Source organism: Procambarus clarkii, chromosome 24, assembly GCF_040958095.1.
Source record: "Procambarus clarkii isolate CNS0578487 chromosome 24, FALCON_Pclarkii_2.0, whole genome shotgun sequence".
Classification (NCBI taxonomy): Eukaryota; Metazoa; Arthropoda; class Malacostraca; order Decapoda; family Cambaridae; genus Procambarus; species Procambarus clarkii.
Window position 1 is genome coordinate 20,644,152 of NC_091173.1, and position 24,764 is coordinate 20,668,915.

A 24,764-nucleotide genomic window follows, 5' to 3' on the forward strand; every position below is an offset into this window, starting at 1 on the left:
GTTGACATTGTGTAAGTCTAGTATGGGGGAAGGGGGGGAGGCGCTCCACACAGCATCCTCCTGCTCGTGTACACCACTCGACTGACGCCACCACGTGCACGGCAGCATCATACATTCATCTCGCACAGGAAACCTCTAATGGTTGTATTCCTACATGGTGAGAATAGGATAGAGCGGTGAGCGAAACCCGTTGAGCTAGGCAAGTGACAAGGTCTCAACTAGCAAGTAATTTGCAATACTATAAATGGTACCAAATTACAAGTATTGTACCAAACGGTATGGGTTCATATAGATTAGTTTGTGCCAGAAATAGCAGTGTGAGTGTGTTTGTGTTTATGGCAACCAGGACACCCCTCGACTCTTGTAGAGCAGACATGTTAGGAAGCATTCTGATTTTATAGTATGAATTGGAGGAATATGAGTACTAAATCTTTACCTAACCAGAGTATTTTGTATACAATCCCATGGGTTGGATGCATTATTTGTATATGGAGGAATAAAGGAGACTGCAGAAGACCTATTACGCAGCTCCTATATGGTATTATTAATTATATCTACCCAAACTCATTCATATAATTCCCCTTGTTCGGGACAGTATGCTTATATTTAGACTTCTTGCGGTCCCCCTAGGTAAACTATTGGCCTTTCCCAGGATGAAACTTGCAAGAATTGTCTAACTGCTTATTTTACTGTTAAGTGAACAGAGGTATCAGAGGAAAGAAAGTGCACCCAACTGTTTATATCCAGCCAGGGAAATGAACTGAGGTTTCTCAATTGTGAACTAGGAAATATACCACTGTGCTATAGGACCCATAATATACATAGACAGTATGTACAAGGAACTCTTGAAATGAACCATTGATTCCATGTATTATGTTATCTAGTAATATGTTCCATAATTCATCAGTCTTATTTCCAAACTTGTGTGTATGTATATATATATACTATATTAGACCTAAGGTAGTATATTTCTAGGCTTAGGATTTCTTATTTACACCTTGAGCAGGTTAGATTAGTTTTCTTTAGTTGTTCATTTTTAATATATATTTTGGGGTAATTTAATAATGCAAAGCATGAATTTTTTGGGGTTCAACAGCCCATTTTTTTATGTTTTACCAATACAGTAGTTGCTTTACGTACAATCATTATAGGAGAACGTAGGAACCAGTATAGTACTAATCTAAAAGCTAAGTACGTACGAATTCATGACTATTGACGACCGTCACAGTACTATTGTATCTTAACAGAAGGATGGGTTGTAAAAGTTACTCGTTAATGTAAATTGTTAAAATGTTGTAAACCCCCTAAAAAAGTAATACCTGATTACGAAAGACTGTAAAACTCAATTTTTGTGTTGTCTTGTTTGAAATTGAAACAAGGTGTGTTTGCATGATCTTCATTTTATTGCAGATGGTCCAAGTGGTGCAGCAGTTAGGATGTTTACCCCACTTCATTGATATATACTTGCTACATATAGTTAATATTCCTGCTACAGATCATTAGCCTTTTTTACTTGTGGGGTGGGTACCTTATTTCCTTCATGCATTTGCTTATTTAACTGCACCTATACTTACTGGTGGGTTCTACCCAGGCTCCCCTCAATTCATGAGATATTCTGGTAGGCATTGAATGAATCTCAAGAGACCTGGAGGTAAGGCATTGTAATATAAACTCGGTAAGCTATTGGTGGCTCACCAGAAAAGGCCGTTTCATTACATTCAGTGCTTGATTTATTTTGTTGACCTCTAGTGTGTTTTGTTTTACAGTATTTTTTAGATATTCTGTCTTGCATTGTACAGTATTTTTGTTGTTTTATATATATATTTTTAAAGCAAGTTCTTGCCTATGTAGCTAATACTGTACCTGCTCTCATTCCAGAGAAATAGTATGTGATGGCTGTTCATAGATCTGGCACTGTAAATTGTGAACAACCATCAAGGAAAAAAACCCTGCATACGAGGTCTGCTAGTGTTCTTCCCAATAAATCGGATACTCAGATAAATCCAAACATGAAAAAGGAACTCTCACGTATAAGAACTCGGGGAGATACTGAAAATATGGCTGTTGCAACTAATGAAGAATCAAAAAGAAAATCAAGATCGCAGAGTAAAGAACAAAAATCTAAACCATCGTTAGTTACAAACGAGATTACAAGTAAACAAAATTCTGTAAGAAATAGAAGAAAGCCAAAATCCGAAAAGGAATTGCATGGTGACAAAAATGTAAAGGTAGACTATCATAATAAAGATTTTGAGGATGATAATTTGGATTTTACAGTAATAGAACAAAAGATATTTGAAGGATTCCCCTTGGGAGCAAATTCTAGAAGAGGACAATCCTCAACAAGAGGGAAAACTAAAAAGGAAATTGAAAAAAAATTATCAGCATCTTCTGAGAAAAAGAAAAGTTTTATTAATCCAAGCAAAGAAAATGCTGCTCATGAAAAAAAGAATGTTGCAAACAAAAGCAGCCCAAATCCCCCAACAACAATTAATAAAAAAGGTGGAAAGAATACATTACCCAAATCAAAACAATCAAAACCTAAAGCTATAGATAAAGAAAAAACTCGTACACCAAATAAGGATACAAGAAAGAAAAGTGGTGCAAAGTCGAAAAAGAAGTCATCCATTACAGCTTCAGATTCTGATATGAGTGACTGGGAGGAAGTAGATGAAATGGAAGGAGTTGATGAAACTGTGGAGCTGCTCTCTGGGTCTCACTCGACTCAATCAAAACCCGAGGGGGTCCAGATTGAGCTTGATGCCCCAGATGTCCTGTGGGGTGTACGCAAGAGAAAGAAGCGAACTCATGAGGAGATGGTAAGAATGCTTTAATATTTCTTATAATACAGTATGAACAAGTAGTGAATTTTTTTTAAAGATTAATCAATGTTGCAAAGCACAAGTACAGTACTGTACTATGATTGTAGTGTTTACAATTATAAATTTCACATTATGTACTGTATGCTATCATGTAAATGTGGGATATTCCATTTTCTGATAAAATGAGAGCACTGAATATAATTAATTGACTCAAATTTTAATTTTTTTTTATAGATTGAAGACTACTTGCGGAAGAAAGTTAATCGATCCATTAAAGAAGTTCACGAAAATATGCATAAAGTACATCTTCTATGCCTCTTTGCCCATGGGAGGTATGTTAACAAGCTTTTGAACTCTGATGAACTTCTTGGTGTTGCCCTCTCCATTATTACTGACAAGAATAACTATCCACCCAAGAGACTGGATATCAATTACCTGGAAAAGTTTGTTGGTTGGTTTTCAAGGAAAGTTCAAGTAAAACCCGAGGATGTGGAGGAGAATTATTGGCATCGTCCACTGAAGAAAACGTTGGCGCTGAGGTTTGAGAAAAAAAAGGCATGTTTAGATCAAGAACTTGTGTATATGTTTATTCTGATTTTCCGTGCTCTTGGAGTAAATGCACGTTTGGTATTGTCCCTCCAGCCAATGAGCTGGAAACCAAGTGCTGAGAATTTAATTAAGCCACCAAAAAAAGAAGAGAAAAATGTATTCCAAGCACCATCTTGTTCTTGGGATGCTAAAAGCTCTATTGACAATGTTAAGATAAACTGTAGTAGGGCAAAAGGAGATAATTCTAATAAGAAAATGTTATCGTCTGATTCTGAAACTGAAGTTCAAAGAAACAAGTCTGGACATGCAAAGAAAACAAATAAGAAAGAAAATCATATTGAGAAAAGAAAATCTCTCAGTGATGATGGGGGAGATAGTGACTTTGATCCCAACCCTGTTAAGGTTAAGAAAGGACCAAAATCGCTAACTGAAAGGCGTAGAAGTTCAAACAAGAGAAGAAGCTCTGAGGCAAATGAAACCACAGATAAGGGAAAGAAATGTGGAAAAGATGAAGCAATGAAGACTAAAAGAAGTAAGGGTGATCCTCTGATTGAATGGGCAGAAGTTTATGTAGAAGAGGAGGAGAAATGGGTGTGTGTCGACGTTATAAGAGGCAAAATTCATTGTATAGCGCATATTGAGGTAAGACACAGAAAGTTGTACAGTAATGGTCTCTATATCAAATTTAGGTCAAGTTTTACATCATGAATACAATTTTTGCATTAGCTTAAATAAGAATATTTCAATTGTAATACTTCTAAGTTAACATGGACTCATTTGATTACAACCCGAAATGCTACCCGTACTAGTGGCTATACAAGAATTAAAAAAAAAAAAAATTATTGATATTTCCATTTTAATCATGCAATCTAAGAAGAAATATGCATATTTATTTATATATATGAAATATAGTGTATATGTATAATATATATAATTTATATATATCTATACATACTATATACATGCATGCAGTATACACAGACAATATAATCTCATCTACCTCATCGTGGATAGTTACTGTGTTACAAAAATTATTCAAATTTGCCTACTAATTTATTGTATTGTACTGCCATGTAAAAACCCTATTTAATTTCCTCAGGCACGTATGCCAGCTGGATCAGGATATATCACCGCCTACAATGCCAATCTGACAGTGAAGGATGTAACACGGCGTTATATTTCAAGTTGGCTCTCCAATGAAAATAAAGTAAATTACATTTAGGAAGTATATGTTTATTAATTTTTAATTTAATATTTGGTTTTGTCGTGTTATTTGATCTTTTGTGGTCACATTTTTATACTGATCCAGTTGGTTTTGAGAGGAACCTCTCCAGTGGTCTATTGGTCTAGAGTATGCTAGGAGAAACTATACAGATTTCTTATGTGTGGTGCGTGATATTTCGCATACTATATTCTTATCATATATCAGTATGGTAATGTATACTGAAGCACTGAAACTCGATGTTAACTTTTGTTCAAGATTCGGTGTTGTAGTAAATGGTGGGAGAAGACGCTAAGGCCTTTTACGGGACAAAGGACTCGACTAGATAAAGTGGAGGATAAGGAAATGGACCAAAATCTTCGTGAACAGCCTCTGCCAAGAAGCATTGGGGAGTGAGTATGATTGTTTCTGTAGCCATGATCCAAGAGACAGATTGGTACTATATGAATGGCTTATTAATGCATGCATGTCTATTTAACTTTTGTGACGCGTACAAACAATTCATTTCATTATGTTAATCACATCTCGTAACAATTGTCTCCCAATCTTTATCTTCTACTATTTCACCATTCATTCTTCCATTTTATAGAAATCCAAATGAGGAATACCTTTGTGGGAGACAGGACAAGCATGAATGGTCTCTTTAGCAGCAACATCTGCAAGTTCATTAGAGGTACCACTATGAGAAAATACTCAGCAAAATTGTACTTTCTTCAAGGCACCATCAGCTTTCTCCCTTTTACTAGAAACATTTCAATAACCATCCTCACTATAAAAATCTGATCTGTACAACCCCTCTTCTTGCTAAACCCTCTGTTTCTTCCCTGTCTTATTTTCTGTTCTCTCTCATTGCCATCATCTAGACAGGTCATAAAACAAGCATTGATAACCAAGAAGAACCTCTGGAGAACTATGAATCCATGATGGACCTCATTGATTATGAGTTATACAAAAGGGCACTAAACTCGGCCACTCAGAAAAATCAGAGCAGCCAAAAGAAACTATGAAACTACTATGTTTGAAGGAGGGGTGAAGGATGAATTTAACAATACAGTATATACCCATAACATGGGAAATAATAAAAAAACACTGAGAAACTAAATGACTCGGAAGTCCCAGGTGTGGATGGAATCCAATCCAAAGTCTTAAAAGGAACTGGCAGAAGAACTATGCCTACTGCTAAAACTACTTTTCACAAAATCTCTGGACCAAGGAATAATTCCCTTAGACCTTTGACAAGCTAGGGATAGTCCCCCTAGATTGGAAATATGCAAATGTTACCCTATTTTCAAAAAAGGCAGAAAGAGCTCAGCAGAAAACTATTGGCTGATCAGCTTGACATCACACATCTGTAAGTTCATGGTGAGAATCCTCAGGGAGGGAATCATTCACCATTTTTCAGGTGAACAACCTTGTACAGTCGACACAACATGGATTTGTTAAAAACAGATCCTGCCTTACAAACTTGCTCTCATTTTTGGAAACGGTAACCAGCTACTCAAAGGCCTTCCGGTGGATGTAGTAGAGTACCACATGAAAGACTTGCAAGAAAACTACAGGCCCATGGAATAAATGGTAACATATTAGAATGAATAAAACAATGGCTGAAGGAAAGAAAACAAAGGATCGTGCTAAATAGAAACGAATCTGAATGGAGAAATGTGATAAGTCAACCCAGCCTTCTGCTTAGATAGTACCTATTGTGATGATTGTCAATGGTCACGAATTTATACGTACAGTACAGTACTTGGCTTTTAGATAGTGGTATGTATACTGACTAGAGAAGAATTCTTAAAAAAAAAAAAGCTAAAAAGCATATTCCTAGGCCTAATATAGCACACACATGTATTATATTAGGCCTCAGATATTGTGTGTTAGTCCTAGCTAGGAAGGTTAGGTTAGTTTAATTTGTCTTTGCAACACAAGTAAAAAATAGTTATTCAGTTTGTCCAACTCAATAGTGCCGATTTCTACTTTCTAATTTCGTTGTACGTCGGTGTATATATGCTATGGTCCTCATTGGTACTATAAGTACAGTACTACCAAAAGAGGAAGATGGGCTGGATAAGTGAGGTGCCACAAGGGTCCATTTTGGGACCTACCTTTTTTGTCATATACATCAATGACATAGATAAAAATATTACAAACCACATCATCAAATTTGCAGGCGACAAAGATTCATAGTAAAGTGGGAAATGATAATGATATTGAAGCCTTACAAAGAAATCTACATGAACTCCATGAATGGTCAGAAGACTGGCAGATGCATGTGTCGATATTAAAAAACATGACTTGCATGTGGGGCATAATAACCCACACCACGACTATCAAATTCATAGTATTACATTACAGCAGATTAATGAACAAAAGGACCATAGAATCAAAATCTACAACTCATTAAAAGTTGTACAACAGGTGGGTGCAGCAGTCAGAAATGTTAACCAAACTCTTGGGATAATCAAGCGTACTTTTGACTATAAGGAAAAGAAGGGAATGTTCAACTGTGTAACTCTCTGGTGCTTGTTGTGGTCATTTGGATTACTGTATCCAAGAATGGAGACCTCATTTTCAGAAGGACATTGCTGCCTTGGAAAAGATGCAACACTGGGCAATAAAAGTCATTCCAGAGCATCTCCCGTATCAGGAACGGTTGAAGGCCACAGGGCTAACAACACTGCAAACCAGGCATGACAGGGCAGATCTCATTGAAACTTTTAAATACTGAACAAATGAGGATATATATAGATATATATAGATATAAATACTGAGAGGATGTTGATCCGGATATTTTCTTCATAAGGTCAACTGTAACACAAACAATGAGCAACGGTTTCAATCTCAACAAGCCACAATGTAGGACTGAGAACAGGAGATACTTTTCACCCACAGGGTTATTAACCCATGGAACTGCCTACCCGCCAAAGCTGTAACTGCCAAAACTGTGTTGAGTTTTAACATGTACCTGGAAAAGATTATCAAGGCAAATGGGGAGACCTTCAACAAGCCACCAGTTTTCTGTCCTCATCGAGATCACTAGGGTTAGTAGCCCTCGGGTAAGTCGGGTAATACCCAGTAATTTTATTTATGTACAAGTGTACATACATATGATATACAGGGTAGTATATGAACAGTGGAGGATACATAAGAAAGTACAATGCAAAAAGCCACTAATATGCAGAGCATTTTGGTCATAATGTAAAAATACATGGAGAATAATGGATAAATGTAGTACAGTGTCTCTTAGCTGTAGGTATGGTTTGTTTTACTTTAAACTCAAAGCTGTGTAGTAAGAAGCAAATTTATCTACTAAAATACAACAAATGAACATTTATCTTCAGGTACAAAAACCATCCGTTATATGCTTTGCAACGCCACCTTCTAAAGTTTGAGGCAATTTATCCGCCTGATGTCTCTCCTGTTGGATTTTTCAAGAATGAACCGGTTTATCCACGTGATAGCATTTACAATTTACATTCTCGGGACACCTGGATGAAGGAGGCCAAGTCAGTGAGAGTTGATGAAGAACCATACAAGGTTGTAAAAGCACGGCCAAAATGGGATAGGGTAAGATTGTTTAATGTATTTATTAAATATCCCTGGTATTACAATTTTATTTTTGTTTATGTATTGCTTAGTTATTCAGCATGCATTGAGCACTGGGACTACTATACTAAAATACAGTATAACAATATTTTCTCATGTTATTTCTTTTCTGTCTCCTGAAAATTATTTATTCATTATCTTGAACACCCTGTTATATTTGTATGAAACTTTAAGGTACAGTATTTTAGTTTGAACAAAAATGTCTGTTATTAAATTTTAGCAATGTAATCTCATAGCAAATATAGACTTTCAGGAAGAACTGAATAGAGGCTCCCCAAAGCTAGCTTGCTGAAGTAGCTCCATGCACACATCACATAAACCCTAGGAGACCATATTGTCTACTGTAGACCAGAGTCAGGACCTGGCCCCATAATAAAGGCACAGGGACTGGGGATTTTTACGATCACCCTCACAAAATCAAAATCACTAATCTCCGAAATTGATGAATGGGTCTCGGGAGGACAGCCGCTGCTTTAACCAGCCTAGTGTGAGTACAGGTTGAGCCTGTAGTCTACCCTCAGGTCCATAATATTCACAAATTTGTAGCTTTGACTGTGGTCTTTTCCTGTATGTCGTAGGATGAAATAGGATGCCATAAGCTTGGGGGTTTTGATGTTTAACAAGGTCCCTGCCTGCTCATTACCTAGTCTGTTTTTTATTCATGTCAGGATTTTGTTGCCCTTGATCAGCTTTCTTGTCCTGGGTTCTAGTCTTCGGGAGTTTAGTCTTTGCTCTCCTCCTCTCTAGGAAGTCCCGTTTTTTCCTTACAGTACTTTGTAGTTAGCTACTAGAAGCCCCCAGAAAACCAGCTTTGAATGTAATGAAACTCCTCTTATTGAGCCTCAATGACTCTCTGATACCTTGCCCCCTTTTCCAGGTTCATCAGTGGGTGTTTTTTTTAGCTTCCTACTGATCTCTGTTGACATGGTAAACTGGAGATCTCGGCGTAACTGGTGGGTTAGATTTAGCAGCAGAGTGGATAGTTATTAATCAACTCTGTAAGGGAGGCCAGGCTCTGGTTTCTGGTAGGCAGTACAGACTCCTCTAGTTGATGTGACTCGTGTGTGGAGCTCCCTCAGCCAAATAGTTTTACAGAGCCACAGAGATGCAACCAGAAAGAGGCATTTCATTACATTGAGCGCTGTTTTCTGCTTTAGTTTGTGTTCTCTCTTGAAATTATAATTACTTATAAACACATCATAATTACTTTAATTATGATTAATTTAATTATGAAAGTTATCATACTGTAATTACTTTAAACTGAGATCACTTTTATATGATCATAAAACTTACCATTAGTTCACTGGTGAACATTACTAGTATTACCAAGTAACAATATTTAATTTACTCGGGTGATTGCTTTCATAGTAATTTATATTTATTTATGTGCGAAAAGTAGTTGACCTTGTTGATAAATTGATTCATTATTAAATGAGTTTTTGAGCAGGTTCAGAAATATACTACATGTAAGATATTCTGTGTACCTGTTCCAGATTGGCTGCAAACTGATCAAAGATCTGCCACTAGAACTGTTTGGAGAGTGGCAGGTGGAAGATTATGAGCCTCCAGTGGCTGCAGGAGGAAAAGTGCCTCGCAATGAATATGGGAATGTGGAACTATTCAAAGCAAGAATGCTACCCAAGGGCTGTGTACATATTCCAAGTAAGATGGATGATTATCTGATAGAGAACCATTACCATCAGTCTGTGTCTGATCCCACACTATTTACTGTAGAATAATATTTTGTCTTTTATAGCTTTGTGTATATATTCTGATATGGTTGCAAGTGTATTTGACAATTGAAAAAAATTATTGTATTTGGAGTAGAATGGCAGTCCAGATTTTCACAATGTAGTACAGAATGTAGATAACAACTCGTCAAATGAGTTAGGCCTCCATTTAGTCTCAGATTTTCATTTATATCTTTTTTGTGCTTTTTCATAAAATATACGAACCTCTGTAATATCTTTTAAAATTAAAAAAAAATCACTATTGACCTAAACATCAATATTTAAACATTTTAAGAAAAAATGCCAAAAATACAAGTTATGGAAATAACGTAACCATGGCACGTGACAGGTTATAATTTAGTTATGCAGCGTGAAGGGCAATGTTAACAGAGAAGGTGGTTGTGTCATCTTGGGAAGGATGCTATATAATTCATGATGTTTACAAAAAGCGTGCCAAAGACAATGTTGAATGATGGCAGCTAAGCTGTACCACGTCTGGGTTCACTGTAACCAATTAGTTATTACACTAGTATGTACGTACCTATAATAATGTCTCTTGTTTCAGTTGCCGGCCTCAATCGTGTAGCTCGCAAGCTGAATATTGACTGTGCTCCAGCAATGGTAGGATTTGATTTTCACTCTGGCTGGACTCATCCTGTCTATGAAGGCTATGTAATTTGTGAAGAGTTCAAAGACATCCTAATGGACGCTTGGAATGAGGTATGTTATTATGATGTAAATAAAATTAAATATACAAATTTAATTAGGCTGAGGAAGGGTTTAATAACATTGTAGCACCTGCTAGTTGATTTGTCAGTTATGACATTCCTCGTGTCTATAACTACAGTCCCTGGTGGAGCAGTGGTGACACACTCGTTCCACGCTTTGTGAGTGATTTGGCCAAGGTTTGTATCCTGGCCGGGGAGGATTGACTAGGCGCCAATCCTTAACTGTAAGCCTGTGTTTGCCCATCAGTGATTGGGTACCTGGTTGTTAAACAATTGGTGGGTTGTATTCCAGGGAAACTAGTGGGCAAGGCTTACCATGAGCTATAGGAAGGGTCCTTTCAGCCTGCTAATAGGAGTCAGTAGTCATCTGTTCCTCTACCTATGTGTTAAAAAAGGAAAAAAGGGTCTTCTCATTAACTACCAAGTAAAGTATGTATCTGCCAAACTGTGTGTTTCTTTTAGAAGCCAGTATGGATGATGCATATCCTTCTTGCTGATGTGGATATGACTAGTATATTATAGTTCTGTTAACCCATATTTGTAAATACTATACATTAGTACTTTCCACAAGGAAATTTAATTTATGCAAATTAAATTCTCATTATTTAACTGAAATATGATCTCCGGCTACCAATAACACTTACCAATAACTACCAAATAACAAGAGGGAGACGGTCGACCGAGCGGACAGCACGCTGGACTTGTGAGCCTGTGGTCCTGGGTTCGATCCCAGGCGCCGGCGAGAAACATTGGGCAGAGTTTCTTTCACCCTATGCCCCTAGCAGTAAAATAGGTACCTGGGTGTTAGTCAGCTGTCACGGGCTGCTTCCTGGGGGTGGAGGCCTGGTCGAGGACCGGGCCGCGGGGGACACTAAAAAACCCCGAAATAACATCAAGAAGATAACCTCAAGATAACCGTATTTGTACGTGTAGAAGCTCGTACCTGCTGGACGGGAATGTACACCGAGAAGGTGTACATACACTTATTTTTGCGTTATATGACAAAGAGTGCTGGGAAGACGGGACACCACGAGCGTAGCTCTCATCCTGTAACTACACTTAGGTAATTACACTTAGGTAATTACACTTGCTGTCTAACACCTCCATACATACAGAGAGTGTAGACATTCTAGGTTTCCCTGGTGGCTTGTGGGCCACTCAGCGATGCAAAAGTTTAAAATCATTTAATGTTTTCTAACTTAATTTTTAGTTATAGCCCAACAAATAAGTGTCAATATTTGCAAATGTTCTAGAGAATAGATGCAAACACAAACTTGAATTTATAATAAATTATATGTGACAGTGATGAATACATGGCTGTTCATGAATAGGAATCGGATGACGCATTTTAGGGTCATCAGATCATTTACTATCAGAATACCGATGATCCTAAAATGTGTTATTCAAACTCAAAAATGTTAATGCATTTCTGTAGTATGGAAACATTCCGACAGTTTCCAATTGTCACAGACAGGAAGCCTGCTAGACTTATTGAGGCTCCCATTGACCTACGACTAACATTTTCCAGGATTCAGCCCATAACTGTTGCTTAACTCACAGGTGCATATTTACTGCTATGTGAACAGAGGCATGAGGTGAAATTAAACACTCGCAAACGTTATGGTCCTGTCATAGAAATTGAATCCACCTGCTTTGAGCATTGGGGTAAAACCAAAAACAGGGTGTGTTTGTGTTTACACAAAGATAAATATTGTACCAGCTATATGGAAGATAGCTTTTATATCGAAATGGAATTAAAAACTATGACTAAAGTGAAGTATAGGACAAAAAAAAATCTTAGCAAAATACAAGTAAAATAAGTTGGTCCAATCCATATGTATTTGTAATGAATTTTGAGTAGGACGGTACAGTTCCATCATTGTTCTTGGACAATAAGTACAGTACCAAGCTGTCTCATGCTCGTGGGGTTTTATTGGCATTTGTTAATTGATACCCACGAAGGACATGTATCAAGTAAAAGGCTAAAAAAATGTCTCTTAAGAATAACGTTACATATATTGTGTTCTGTTCCTACTTTCTTACCTCATGGTGGTTCCAGGGGTTTGTGCCCATGAGGCTTCAATCTATGAACAGCCTTCCTTGTTGATGATCTGATTAATCAGGCTTTGGTGCTTACAGCCTTATGTAACACAGCCTGCAGTTAATTGGTTGCAATCTAAAGATGCAGAATTTTAAGTACAGTATAGAACTAATGAAAAATTTAATTGTGGTAATTTTCAGTATCCAAATCATCTTCTGTTGCTGGATATCTAGCATTTTTATTTTTGTTATATAAAATAACTGTCCCCATCTTTGGGGTACATTGCCATATCACAATGTGCACAGTGAAACCAACTTGCACTTTGGCCTCAAAAGGGTCATATCTTAGTGTTTCATAGTTTTCAAGGATTTAATAATGCCTCACATGCATACTTTAGCTAGGTTATAAATAATAGTCATGCAAGTGATTTTTAGTTAAAGTATTTAAACATTAAATTTACACATTTTCCCAGTACAGTCTACATTAAATATAATGAACATAATATAATTACAAAATTCTTCTTTGTAGGAACAAAAAGAGCAAGCTAGAAGGTTAGAAGAAAAGAGGCAGAAAAGAATTTATGACAATTGGAAGAGGCTGATTCAAGGAATTTTGGTGAAGGAAAGAGTAAGGGAAAAATATGGAACTGGTTCTCAATCTGATGAAGAGGAAGAGGAGAAAATAGTCAAAGAAAAGATGGAAGAGAAGAAAAAATCCACAAAAAGAAAGATTACACAAGAGGATATTGCTGCTGCTAAGCCTCTCATTACACACACAATTAGAAACCTTAGAATAGATTTGAGTTCCAACGTTGTGGAGATGGCCAGGAAGAGTAGAAACAGAACAATGAAGACAAAAAATTGTGTAAAGAGAGATTTTACCAAGAACAAAACAAACAAGGATTCTATGACAGACTTAGTTGGCACCGACAAGGAAAGTGAATCGGATAATGAGCAAAAGAAAGAAAAAATCAGAGCTATTCTCCAATGGGGAAATAAAACTGTGATGCATAATCCAGATCTTAGTGATGACAGTGATATGGAGAACGATTCTCAGCCCTCTTCTTCAAAGAGTCCTATTAAATTTTCTGATTCATTTTATAATTCCAAAATTAAAACCAGCATCAGAAAACAAGGCAAGCCCAAAAGCAAATCCAAAAGCGTAACTATAGAATCTGAAAGTCAAATCCATCGGATTCTGAATGCGAGACAGCTGTATCATCTAGCCGTTCAACTACTCCTGAACCTGATGCAAGAAAAGTTAGCAAGCTGGCCTTGAGAAGAACGTCTCGCAGGTCCACAAAGAAAAATATTAAAACTTACAAAGAGAGTGAGCAGGAAAGTGAGGGTGACATTTCAATTGACGAGAGTGATTGTGACGATAAATCGTATGATCCTAAGAAAGAAATGAAAAGAGCAGATGAGCAGGTCTTAAATTTAAGTGAAGGGAGTGAGAGTAGCTAATGTTTTATTTTATACAATGAAAAATTTACTGTATATATTGAATATAATAAGAATTTAAATTTAAGTTAAAGTAACAATTTTATTAATTATTTTTTATTAATGTTCTGTGTAAATTGCCCCCCCCCCCCCCCCCCCCCATCCTCTCCCCTCTTGTTGTTTATTATGAGCAGTTTAGCATCTTTTTCTTTGCCAAAGAAGCTGTAAGGATTCTTCTCAATCCAAAAAAAGATGCCATTTTCATGGTTCAAGTTTTCTGGAGCCCAGGACCCGGATTCATAAAGCAGTTACGCAAACACTTACAAACCTGTACACCTTTCCTCAATCTTTGACGACTTTGGTTACATTTATTAAACTTGGAAGTTTTCATGCTTGTAAACTGTTTAATAAATGTAATCAAAGCCGTCAAAGATTGAGGAAAGGTGTACAGGTTCGTAAGTGCTTGCGTAACTGCTTTATAAATCCAGGATCAGGTGAATGGAATGGCATGTAACTGCATTACAGGATGCACATGTACAGTACTGCCAGACTTTGAATCATTTTTAGAGAATGTCTACAAGATTTAATCTTTTATTAGACTATTTAGGCTAGGTATGTTTAAATAGATTGTGATAAAATCACTTGCATTATTGTAGTAGAGTTGAATATATTTGTTTACTTTTATCTCAAAGATTTTTTTTTATTTAGCCTTAAACAAAAAAAAGAAAAGTCCTCCAAATAGCATGAGAAATGCATGCACTTTTACAGGCTGGTGTTTGTTGGACTGCAAAGGTGATGTCTTGGGCGATAGTGTTGCTAAATAGTCGACTGAAACCCCCATTCATGCAAGTTGAAAAATGTCTTGTGATCTCTTTCAAAGTTCAGTTCAGATCACTTATGGATCTAGGTATGCAAAGTGCCATAGCCCAATAGCATCTTGTCGATTTACAGGATTTTGGTGATGCAAGCGAGTCTTGGGCAATGGATATTACTGGAACCCCACTTGAAGTAGAAAAGGTTCTTTAACACAAACATCCTCAATGCAAAATTATCTTTATTATGTATTTTAAGACAAATTTATATTGGTTAATTCAACTCTATTCTCTAGAATTTGCAGTTTAAAGTGTTTTCATATTAAACATTTTGAAAAGATTTCTTTGGCAGTGTTAAAATTTATTAGACAAAATATTAATCATTTAGTATCATTAACTTACAATATATAAATTTGTTCAATTAATCAACTTGGAAATTTTTTTAAATTTTAAACTGCTCCCCCCCCCCACCCCTAAACACAATTTTTGCTTAAATAAAATAAGAAAAGATCTTTTACATTTTTCTTCACCAATTTGTCTTATGCCAGAACAGTTGTACATCTGATTAATTAATTATCAAAGGAAGGTGTCAAGTCAGGAAGACTATATAGCACTATCAAGATATTCAAAAGGTGCTAAATATCACTCAGGATGCTAATTCAAGAAGAAAGGAACATAAGGCAAGCAACATATAAGGTATTTGATTTACCAAGGATTCTATTGAGGGGACAAGTGACCCCAAGGTGTTATTAGGAAAATGAAATTAATGATCATCCTGAAAACAGACATTCCCCTAAAAGGTGCACAACTGAAAGTGGTACAGTGCAGTTGGGTAGGCTCATCAACCAGATAAAGGAACAATGGAATTTAATGGTTTCCATGAACAGTGAACACGGGAAGTAAAGCCATGTTGGCATATTTAACTCTTGTACTGTTGCAGAAGGCTGGAGATGGGAGCAGAAGCCACCAACACCTGCCTGATGGCTTCACTTGAGTCCCGTTTCACCACATCAAGTACCCATGAAATACTTCTGGTTAATTTTATGAAATTTAGAAGCATCAGCAGCAAACTGTGCGCTACCCAATTACATTAATCAGTGAGTTTGACTGCCTGCATCTGGAGAATATGATTTTGATGCTTATGCTTTATTTTTTTTAAGTGAAATGGGAAACTTAATTTTCAATTATATAATTGTCAAAATGACTTTTCTTACATTAACAAAGGTGTCATACAAGTAACTTGTAAAGTTAAACAACACATTATCCTTTTAAATATATTTAACTTACCACTGCAATAATAATAAATTACTCTGCCACAATATTTTGTAATAATTTTTTTTTTTAGTAATTTATGAAACGTTTGTTCATATTAATAAAGTTTACTCTGTAAATTACAAAGTTGTGTGTGTGCACTGTACAGCTTTTGAACGTATTTCCATTTTTATTTTATACTTAAATTTTTGTTAAATTATGAGTAAAATCAACACAGTACAAGTATTTCTGTCAACATGGTTTCACATACAAAAAAAATGAAAATAAAGGTTTTACAAGTAGCTATTTAATATATCAAACGATACATTTTTTAACAATCGGTATGAATACTGACCTCTAATTGACCGGCTTTAATGAAAAGTTTATCTAATCACTGCCCTGAGAGAGCTGATCTTGAAGGTGTTTTTAATGACTGCTTGGTTTCAAATTAAGAGATTGCATACTTTTAACATATTGTTATCCTTGAAAATGAATTAATGTATTTTTTATTTTATCCATAACTAAGCTGGATTTTTTCTATGCACGGAAGCACCATCTTGCTCGAATATCATGCAATTACAAAAAATATTTCAAATAAAAAATTTTGCAATTAAAAATATAGTACAACTTATTTATAAACAATCTTATTATTAAGAGTTTCCTGATATACAAGATAAGGTTTTTATCAAAATTCCTTAAATTTAAAAAAATAGTGTATTGCTAATTAGAGTATCTGATCTTGTAAAGACATTAGTTTATGTAATATCTTATAAAGATATTAGAATATAGCCACACTGTTGGCACTACCAAGCAGTCATAACTGTACAGTACATCAAAAATATATCACATACATGATTATGGAACCTTAGGACCAGGTAATCCTGATCCCTCTGTTAAAGTTGATGCTGCTGTTATGTTAATGTAACACGGTGGAGCAAAGTCTTTTAATATAGCTACATTGATAAAGCTATCGGTAGTTGCAGCAATGCATCCCACGACTCCCAAAAACATTATATTCGCTGCTAAAACAATATCCTTCACATCCAGTTGGCCAGTTGCTTTTTTCTGAAGAGAATGGAGAAAATAATTAGGAAAACAGAAACAAAAATATATATTAAATCATCTGGTTAAGGGAAGGATAATGATGGGGGTGACAAGTGTTCCAACATTTAACCATTCTCAGGCATTAAAACAGGTTTTATATTAGAAACTTATGGGATTTCTAAGTCATACTAATCAGGTTATAAAAAACTAATTTGCACCAACGTATGTGTTGAAAAATTATTACCTTGGTAAACATCAAACATGCGAGATTAGATAAATTGATTTATAATAGGTGCTATAGGTCCCCATAAAAATGGCAGCTATCATGATACAAGCAACCTTACCCTACGCAAATTTCAAGAATTTGTATCATTTTAAATTAACAACCAACAGACTGGTGCATATCTCCTTGTTTGCATTTTTTTTAAATGGCAGATTTGTTTTGTAAATGAATGACTTTCAATAGCTTGGTCACTCCAGAAATATACCTAATTTACCTGAGGTCTACTAACACTAGTGGCTTCGATGAGGACAGTAAGCCTGAGGCTTGTCGAAGGTCCCCTCCTTTCGCCTTTACCTTTTCTAGTTAGATTTTAAAATTTAACAGTTTTGGCATTTACGGCTTCGGCGGGTAGGCGATTCCATAGGTTTTTAACCCTGTGGGTGAAAAAATATCTCCTGTTGTCAGTCCTACATTGTGGCTTGTTGAGCTTGAAACTGTTTCTCCTTGTTTGTATTACATCTGACCTATTGAAGAAATTGTCCAGATCAACATCCTCCAAAATTGTTAAGCATTTTAAAATTTTCAATGAGATCTGCCCTGTCATGTCTGGTGTGCAGTGTTGTTAACCCGGTGACCCTCAACCGTTCCCGATACAAGAGTTGACTTAGCTCTGGCAAAATTTTTGCTGCCTAGTGTTGCACTTTCTCCAGAGCAGCTATCCTTCTGAAGACGAGGTCTCCATGCTTTGATACAGAAATCCAAAAGGGGGAACACCAGAGATTTATATTGAATCACTACATTCTTTTCCTTAAAATCAAAGGTATACTTGATTATTCCAAGGGTTTGGTTAAGTAAGTAATTATTAAAAGAAGGCACCAAACCAGGAAGGTTATGTAGCACCATTAAATGTGCAGAATAATCAGAGGGTGTTAAATATCACCGAGGATGCCAATACAAGAACAGAAACGCATAAGGCAAACGATATCAAAAGAATCTGATTCACCAAGAATTCTATCGAGGGACAAGTGACTGTGAGGGACGGTCGGAAAGCAAGACACACACTCATCCTGGAAGTCGAGACATTCAACAAGGATATGCACGACCGTAAGAGTTGAGAGGCGGGCCGAATGAGCAGAGCTCATCCCCCGCAAGCACAACTGAATACTACTGAGCTTTCCATAACATTATCATGCAAGTTAACTTTAAATACACAAATTCCCAATTTACCAATCACAGGTATTTAAACTTATCATACCATCACTACTTCATTTTCCCAACTATCTTTAATTTAGCTATAGTTACACATATCAACAAAACGTTCAACTCTCCTACACAGTGTATCCATTTAACGTTTTGGTGTGCAATATTCGATTCATCTTTTCCATGTATTAAGTTCACACACTTCTCTCTCCAATACTCATACAACAACTTCTGTATCACAGCAATACATCAAACCCCTAAGGGGGACTTGTATCGATCCATCAACAGTTCAATTTCAATAATACGCCAAAACTTATATTTAGTATACAACAAAGGCAAAAAAACAAGTTTATCACAGTACTGTTATTATTAAAAAGTCACTCTTACCTTAATAATAATGTGGAATGTTGCGGGAAAGAAGAATATAAATGGAGTGACCAGCAGTCCACCAACCAGTTCAATGGCAACCCCAAAATGTGGAACAGATTCACACAGGAAAAGGACCAGGAGCATCACTGTCGTTCGAAGACAAATGCGCCGCCAACCAAACTCTGAAATATTTTCATTGCATTAGTAAACAGCACAATTATAACCGAATAAAAGACATTCTAACTTTCAATAATACAATTTTTATTCACAAACTATACATATTAGTGGTTTATTTGTAGGTACAGAGCTTGCACACTAAATATACCCACTGATACACAAATCATTTTGGGCATAACTTTAAATAATTTGGTTAAATTATTCATAGGTTAATGGGGTAAATCTTTATACCAAACGAGAAAACTAAACACACACACACACTTAATTAACACTTAATACCAACAGAACAAGGGGGCATTAGTGAAAGGTGGAAACCTCAGATGAGTCACAAAGATGTTAGGAAGTTTTCTTTTAGCGTGAGAGTAGTGGAAAAATGGAATGAACTTAAGGAGCAGGTTGTGGAAGCAAACTCTATTCATAATTTGAAAACTAGATATGATAAGGAAATAGGACAGGAGTCATTGCTGTAAACAACCAGTGGCTAGAAAGGCGGGATCCAAGAGTTAATGTTCGATCCTGCAGGCATAAATAGGCGAGTACACACACACACACACACACACACACACACACACACACACACACACACACACACACACACACACACACACACACACTGCTTGTCCCCAAGAAAATTCATTATACACACCATCGGGAATACGAAGAGAATTCTCCAGGTCTTGGAAAAGTGTATTGATGCCAAGTACAAGACACATGAGTATCTGAAAACACATTTGTTTTTCATTAATTTGACCAGGAATTATTTGAAACACAAGTACTTAGAAACTTCAATATAAAATATAAGTTTCAAACTGTATAGAACACATATGTAAAAAAAAAAAAAATACAATACCCTTGCATGGGCTTTTCAAAATTATCAGATCATTAGAATATTAAGAAACGGTAGTCTGTGTAATTATTTAGTCATCTGAGAGAATCGCCCTAAACCGGCGATTTTTAAACTTTTGGGGTCACTGGACAATATCTCAACCTAGAGCCATTTCACTTGACAATTTATTAAAGTACGGTACAGTATTTATTTCAAATTTTAATGAGATTGATATTTGATGGCCTATGAAAAATTTATCCCCAGACAACAGATTGGAAACCCGGCTTCTAAAATATTATGTGCATTGCTCCCAAGATGCTAAGGATTATAATTGTCTTCTGCAAGATATCAAGGAATATTTATTACTATATTTAAGCTAATAGTTCAAGCTGCAAAAAGAGTTAAATATGTAGCGAGCCGTGAATGATGGCAGTTCCACTAACGATTAGTAGTGAGGATAATTCCCTCCCCACTACTGGCTGGCAGCTTTCCACACACTGACCACACACACTTGTGTCCTCATGTTTACTGTGCTCTTGCCTCTCCGCGTTACCTCTCTCGTCTCACCTGCACGGAGACGATCACCATGTTGATGTAGAGGAGAACACCGGGGGAGAGGTTATTCAAGATGTTGGTCTTGACCGAGGAGCCGAAGAAGAAGAAGGCTACAAGAGAGATCCCACCGAAGAGACAGACTCCAACTGTAACAAAATATATTAGTGTATGTATTGTACTACAGTATCATGTAAACACAAGGAAACATTCGTATTTTATTCCATCATTATCCACTTTATTAATAAATTGTATCTCTCTCAAATCACCATTTTTGATAAGCCATGTTGCAAATATTGCCCAAAAATATTATAATTTTTTCCCTTACTTGAACATAACAAACATTTAAAATTCGCCTCTTATGCTATAAAGTTAACATTTTTCATCTGACACACTTATTTGTTTCATAAGATGACAGATTTCTTTACCACAAGGGAAAACAAATGCAATTCACCCCAATATAATATTTGTTAGAATTTACAAGTAATTTCTGATACGCTTGTCCTTTGGCCACTACTACATATACTTACGATCAGTAATGACAGGATAATTTCACATTGCACGAAGCTGCTTTAAAACAAAACCAGTAACTAAAGTACTTGTAATATTCCTTGCGTACATTTCTGTGTATAATACAAGTGCCTCCTATACGGTACAGTGTTTACACATCCTGATACAGGCACATGTAAACAATATATATTTTCTGTATTCTTGAAAGAGATACACTGTTGCACTTGGAAATTTTAATTAACACGAATTAAATCAATGTTATTATTTTTTGTTAATCGACTGATTAACACAGCCGAGCCGGAAGTGGGTGTACATTGCCAGCGGTAAAGTTAATCAATTAATTACCTGGTGAACATAGAGGGATACTTGCAAGTCTGAATTAAATTACTTAAGTGACAAGGCTGATAATTAACGTAATAGTTAATACGGAGGTTTACAATGTGACGAGAGCATAATGGGCAATTAACCTGTTACTATAAGTACATAATGTGCTACCAACTTAGGGGTGCACAATTGAAATTGGTTAACTGCCCAGTTAAATAACAAAATACACTGATCAGACTAAATACAAATAATACTCATTAAAAATAAAATGCGTTATTATATATACACACACACAGAAATGACTCGAACCCGGACCGCCAGGAGCACATTGCCACTGGTGTACACAGTGCCTTAAACCACTCTACCATCAGTGACCATTCAAAAGGCGGTGATAGCCACCGAGTCACTTCTGGGGTGTGGAGTTTTCAGTTGCATATGCGCTAGGGGACCATTCAAGTGTGTTTGCATATATATATACTATATATGCATATGTTTGCATATGTACATATGTAATATACACACACAGTATATTCTCGTAAAGCCATCACTTAGTGTTTCGGGCAGGCCCTTAATCCAAATTTTCCCCGAAATACGACCCGCCAAATCGTTTAACAACCAGCCAGGTTTTCCAGGAAGTGTGTCTTCCCACCAAGCCTTGCACTAAGTGTGAGCAACTGAACAATTAACTAAGGCGCGCCCCTTGAGGATGCTGCCACATCTCTCTGGGTGGCCGTGGGGGTTGCCAAGGACCTCTCACCTCCCTGTCGAGTCACACACGCCAGGGAGGGAGAGGCGCGTTTCCAGCAAAGCATGCATGGAGAGTTAGGGGGAAGGGAGAGTTAGGGGGAAGGGAGAGTTAGGGGGAAGGGAGAGTTAGGGGGAAGGGAGAGTTAGGGGGAAGGGAGAGTTAGGGGGAAGGGAGAGTTGGGAGGGAGGGGGGCCGCCTGCCCCCCCTCTCCCACTAACTACCCGCAGCCAGTCAATTTATTCTCTTCCATTACAGAAATTTCCCGTTTCTACGAAGCTACGATTGTTCTCTTGATTTTTAAGATAAACAGTATATGAATAAGATTAAAAAAAAACGGTGCTGTACACAAGAGTACAGCTACCATCAACATATATTATAAGAACTTCCATCCTATACAAGTGCCAAGACTATACCAACAATATTGGAGAACATTTGACAAAGGTATCGATACATGTCGAGCACCGCCATTCTCAAGATTTAAACATAGAAATCAACAAATCTACAAATAGAATAAATGCTCATCTGTTTATATCAAGAGGGGAGTCAATATGACAATGTTTCTTGAGTTGTATCATGCAAGTCGAGCCCCCCACACACACATCTTGTGTTACCAGACACTTTGTATAAAGATGAACTAGCATAAAGGAGAGGGAAGTGGGAGGGAACTTTTGGCAAGTCACCGGCTTCCTGTCTCCATTGAGCCCACTGGAGAGAGGGTGCCCTTTAGGTAAATTCAAGCGATAAATACTCAATGTAATGTGGACACACGTAACTGAAATAAAACTATATACATTTGTTGACCAAACCACACTAGAAAGTGAAGGGACGACGATGTTTCGGTCCGTCCTCGACCAGTCTCAAGTCGATCAAAACTATACACACAATATATTATTTGCAACTTACTAATGAAGGCAATGATGAGAGCAAGTGGAAGCCTGTCCTTGTGTTGCATGTCCATCTGTACCGTCAAGATCATTGGGTGGATGTCAAACTGTAACGGGGCAAAAATGGATATTTGAAAATGTAAATTAAAATGTGGCATAGAGTATAAATAAGAACATTTTAAATAATGTATAAATGTGTTATAAAGGGTTCGAAAATTGCACTTAATAAATAGCAATTAGGTTTCAGCACCGAACCATATTCAGTAATTGATTGAGATTGGTAATAATTTGGTAAAAGATTGGTAATAACCAATAATGATTAGTAATAAATAGTAATAATAAATATTAATAATTAATAATAGCAGCAGTCAAGAGGGCATTCGTGCAGTGTGTGTGAGAGCCATGATCACGGAGTTACACATACTGTGATTGAAAATTGCATGGGGTAATAATGATATGAAGTTTCATACAATGAATAACTTGAACCAAAACGCCTTTCTCAGTATATGTACTGTACTGTACCACAGGTATACAAAAGCATCAGGTTATGGGGGACACGACCCATAGGACGGCTGCCTCGAAATACTGAATATTCAAAAAGTCATTAAGATGTACGTTTAGTACTAGTGAGAAGCATAGCATTGAAAGATTAAATACAATATATGATGCAACTATGTCAGCAGTGTCGTATAACAGTACCAAGTACTGAATACTATTATGTACATGACTCCAAATATCCAAGAACCCCATTATTATTATTATTATCATCTACACACAGAAAATCACACGAACTTTATGTAAATCAATGAGAAACTCCACTGGGGCTGCGAGGCTACGCCAAGACCAAGGCGGTGCCAGCCGCATACACCTCCACTGTACCAGCGTTGACCCGGGAAATATCATACAACCTTTCATCTAATTCCTTGAGTTGCTTCACACCCCGAGTGGACTTTCTCATTGACGAATATCACGTTAGTGTGATTTTGTGTGTGTATCTGAAGTTGGGGCGTACAGTGTTGAACTACTGTGCCCTTCACCCGAGCGAGTGTTTGGGGGGTTATACTTAAACTTGGACTGGCTTCAGTAAGGACCCGCTATTCAGTTCCAGCCCCGCTCCTGTGCCAGGTAAGTCCACAACGGGCTCACCATAGCCCGTGCTACTTGGAACTTATTATTCCAAGCAACACGGGCTACTACTACTACTAGTTAATGAGCTTTAAAATAAAACATTTCCCTTCCCTAACCTCAAGCTAATATATTTCATAATTCATTGTGTCAGGGGACAGGAAGACTGTGTATTCATACACGTTAGGCTTATAACCACAAATGTGGCCTTGCAACCACATTTTCTTCAAAAATCTCTCGCTAATGACCAATATTGTGTGTTTTTCTCAATTGTTTCAATACTACACAGCTGCATAACCTCATTATAACACTTGTAAGCCCCTTATAACTGACGCCGAAACTGTGTATAGCCACAAACTTTAGTCCTCACCAACCTGAAAGGCCACGGCCCCGAAGCAATACGCAACAGTAGCAAAAGATGGAACTGTAGGAGGTGGATCAAACTGTTGAGGAGCATTGAGAACTAAACCAGCGAGAGTCAAGACGCTGACGATCACCATGCAGCCTGCTCCGATCCATGTCACCACACTGTTGAAAATCACAAAACAATTGTTAAAAAAACGATTACATTACCTAAACAATGAA

At 36.9% G+C, this 24,764-nt stretch overlaps 2 protein-coding genes across 14 annotated transcripts in view; one reads left to right on the forward strand and one right to left on the reverse strand.

Annotated features, from left to right (window-relative positions):
* On the forward strand, nucleotides 1-14,825 carry LOC138368207 (DNA repair protein complementing XP-C cells-like). Its single transcript, XM_069330710.1, is given in 10 exon segments — nucleotides 1-157; nucleotides 1,879-2,819; nucleotides 3,057-4,013; nucleotides 4,471-4,578; nucleotides 4,852-4,985; nucleotides 7,932-8,157; nucleotides 9,690-9,858; nucleotides 10,492-10,646; nucleotides 13,224-13,878; nucleotides 13,881-14,825. Coding segments are annotated over 9 exon segments (3,609 nt in total). The 5' UTR covers nucleotides 1-157; nucleotides 1,879-1,892; the 3' UTR covers nucleotides 14,159-14,825.
* A 349-nt stretch (nucleotides 14,826-15,174) lies between these two features.
* The window catches only part of LOC123761636 (uncharacterized), a 193,737-nt gene continuing 184,147 nt past the window's right edge, over nucleotides 15,175-24,764 (reverse strand). For all 13 annotated transcript variants that reach the window (XM_045747696.2, XM_069330714.1, XM_045747699.2 and 10 more), the window contains 6 exons: nucleotides 24,554-24,707; nucleotides 23,074-23,161; nucleotides 20,604-20,737; nucleotides 19,857-19,929; nucleotides 19,052-19,215; nucleotides 15,175-17,262 (listed from right to left, as the gene is read on the reverse strand). In XM_045747696.2, the coding sequence (XP_045603652.1) occupies nucleotides 17,053-17,262; nucleotides 19,052-19,215; nucleotides 19,857-19,929; nucleotides 20,604-20,737; nucleotides 23,074-23,161; nucleotides 24,554-24,707 (823 nt within the window). In that variant the 3' untranslated portion in view covers nucleotides 15,175-17,052. The remainder of the gene's footprint in view (nucleotides 17,263-19,051; nucleotides 19,216-19,856; nucleotides 19,930-20,603; nucleotides 20,738-23,073; nucleotides 23,162-24,553; nucleotides 24,708-24,764) is intronic.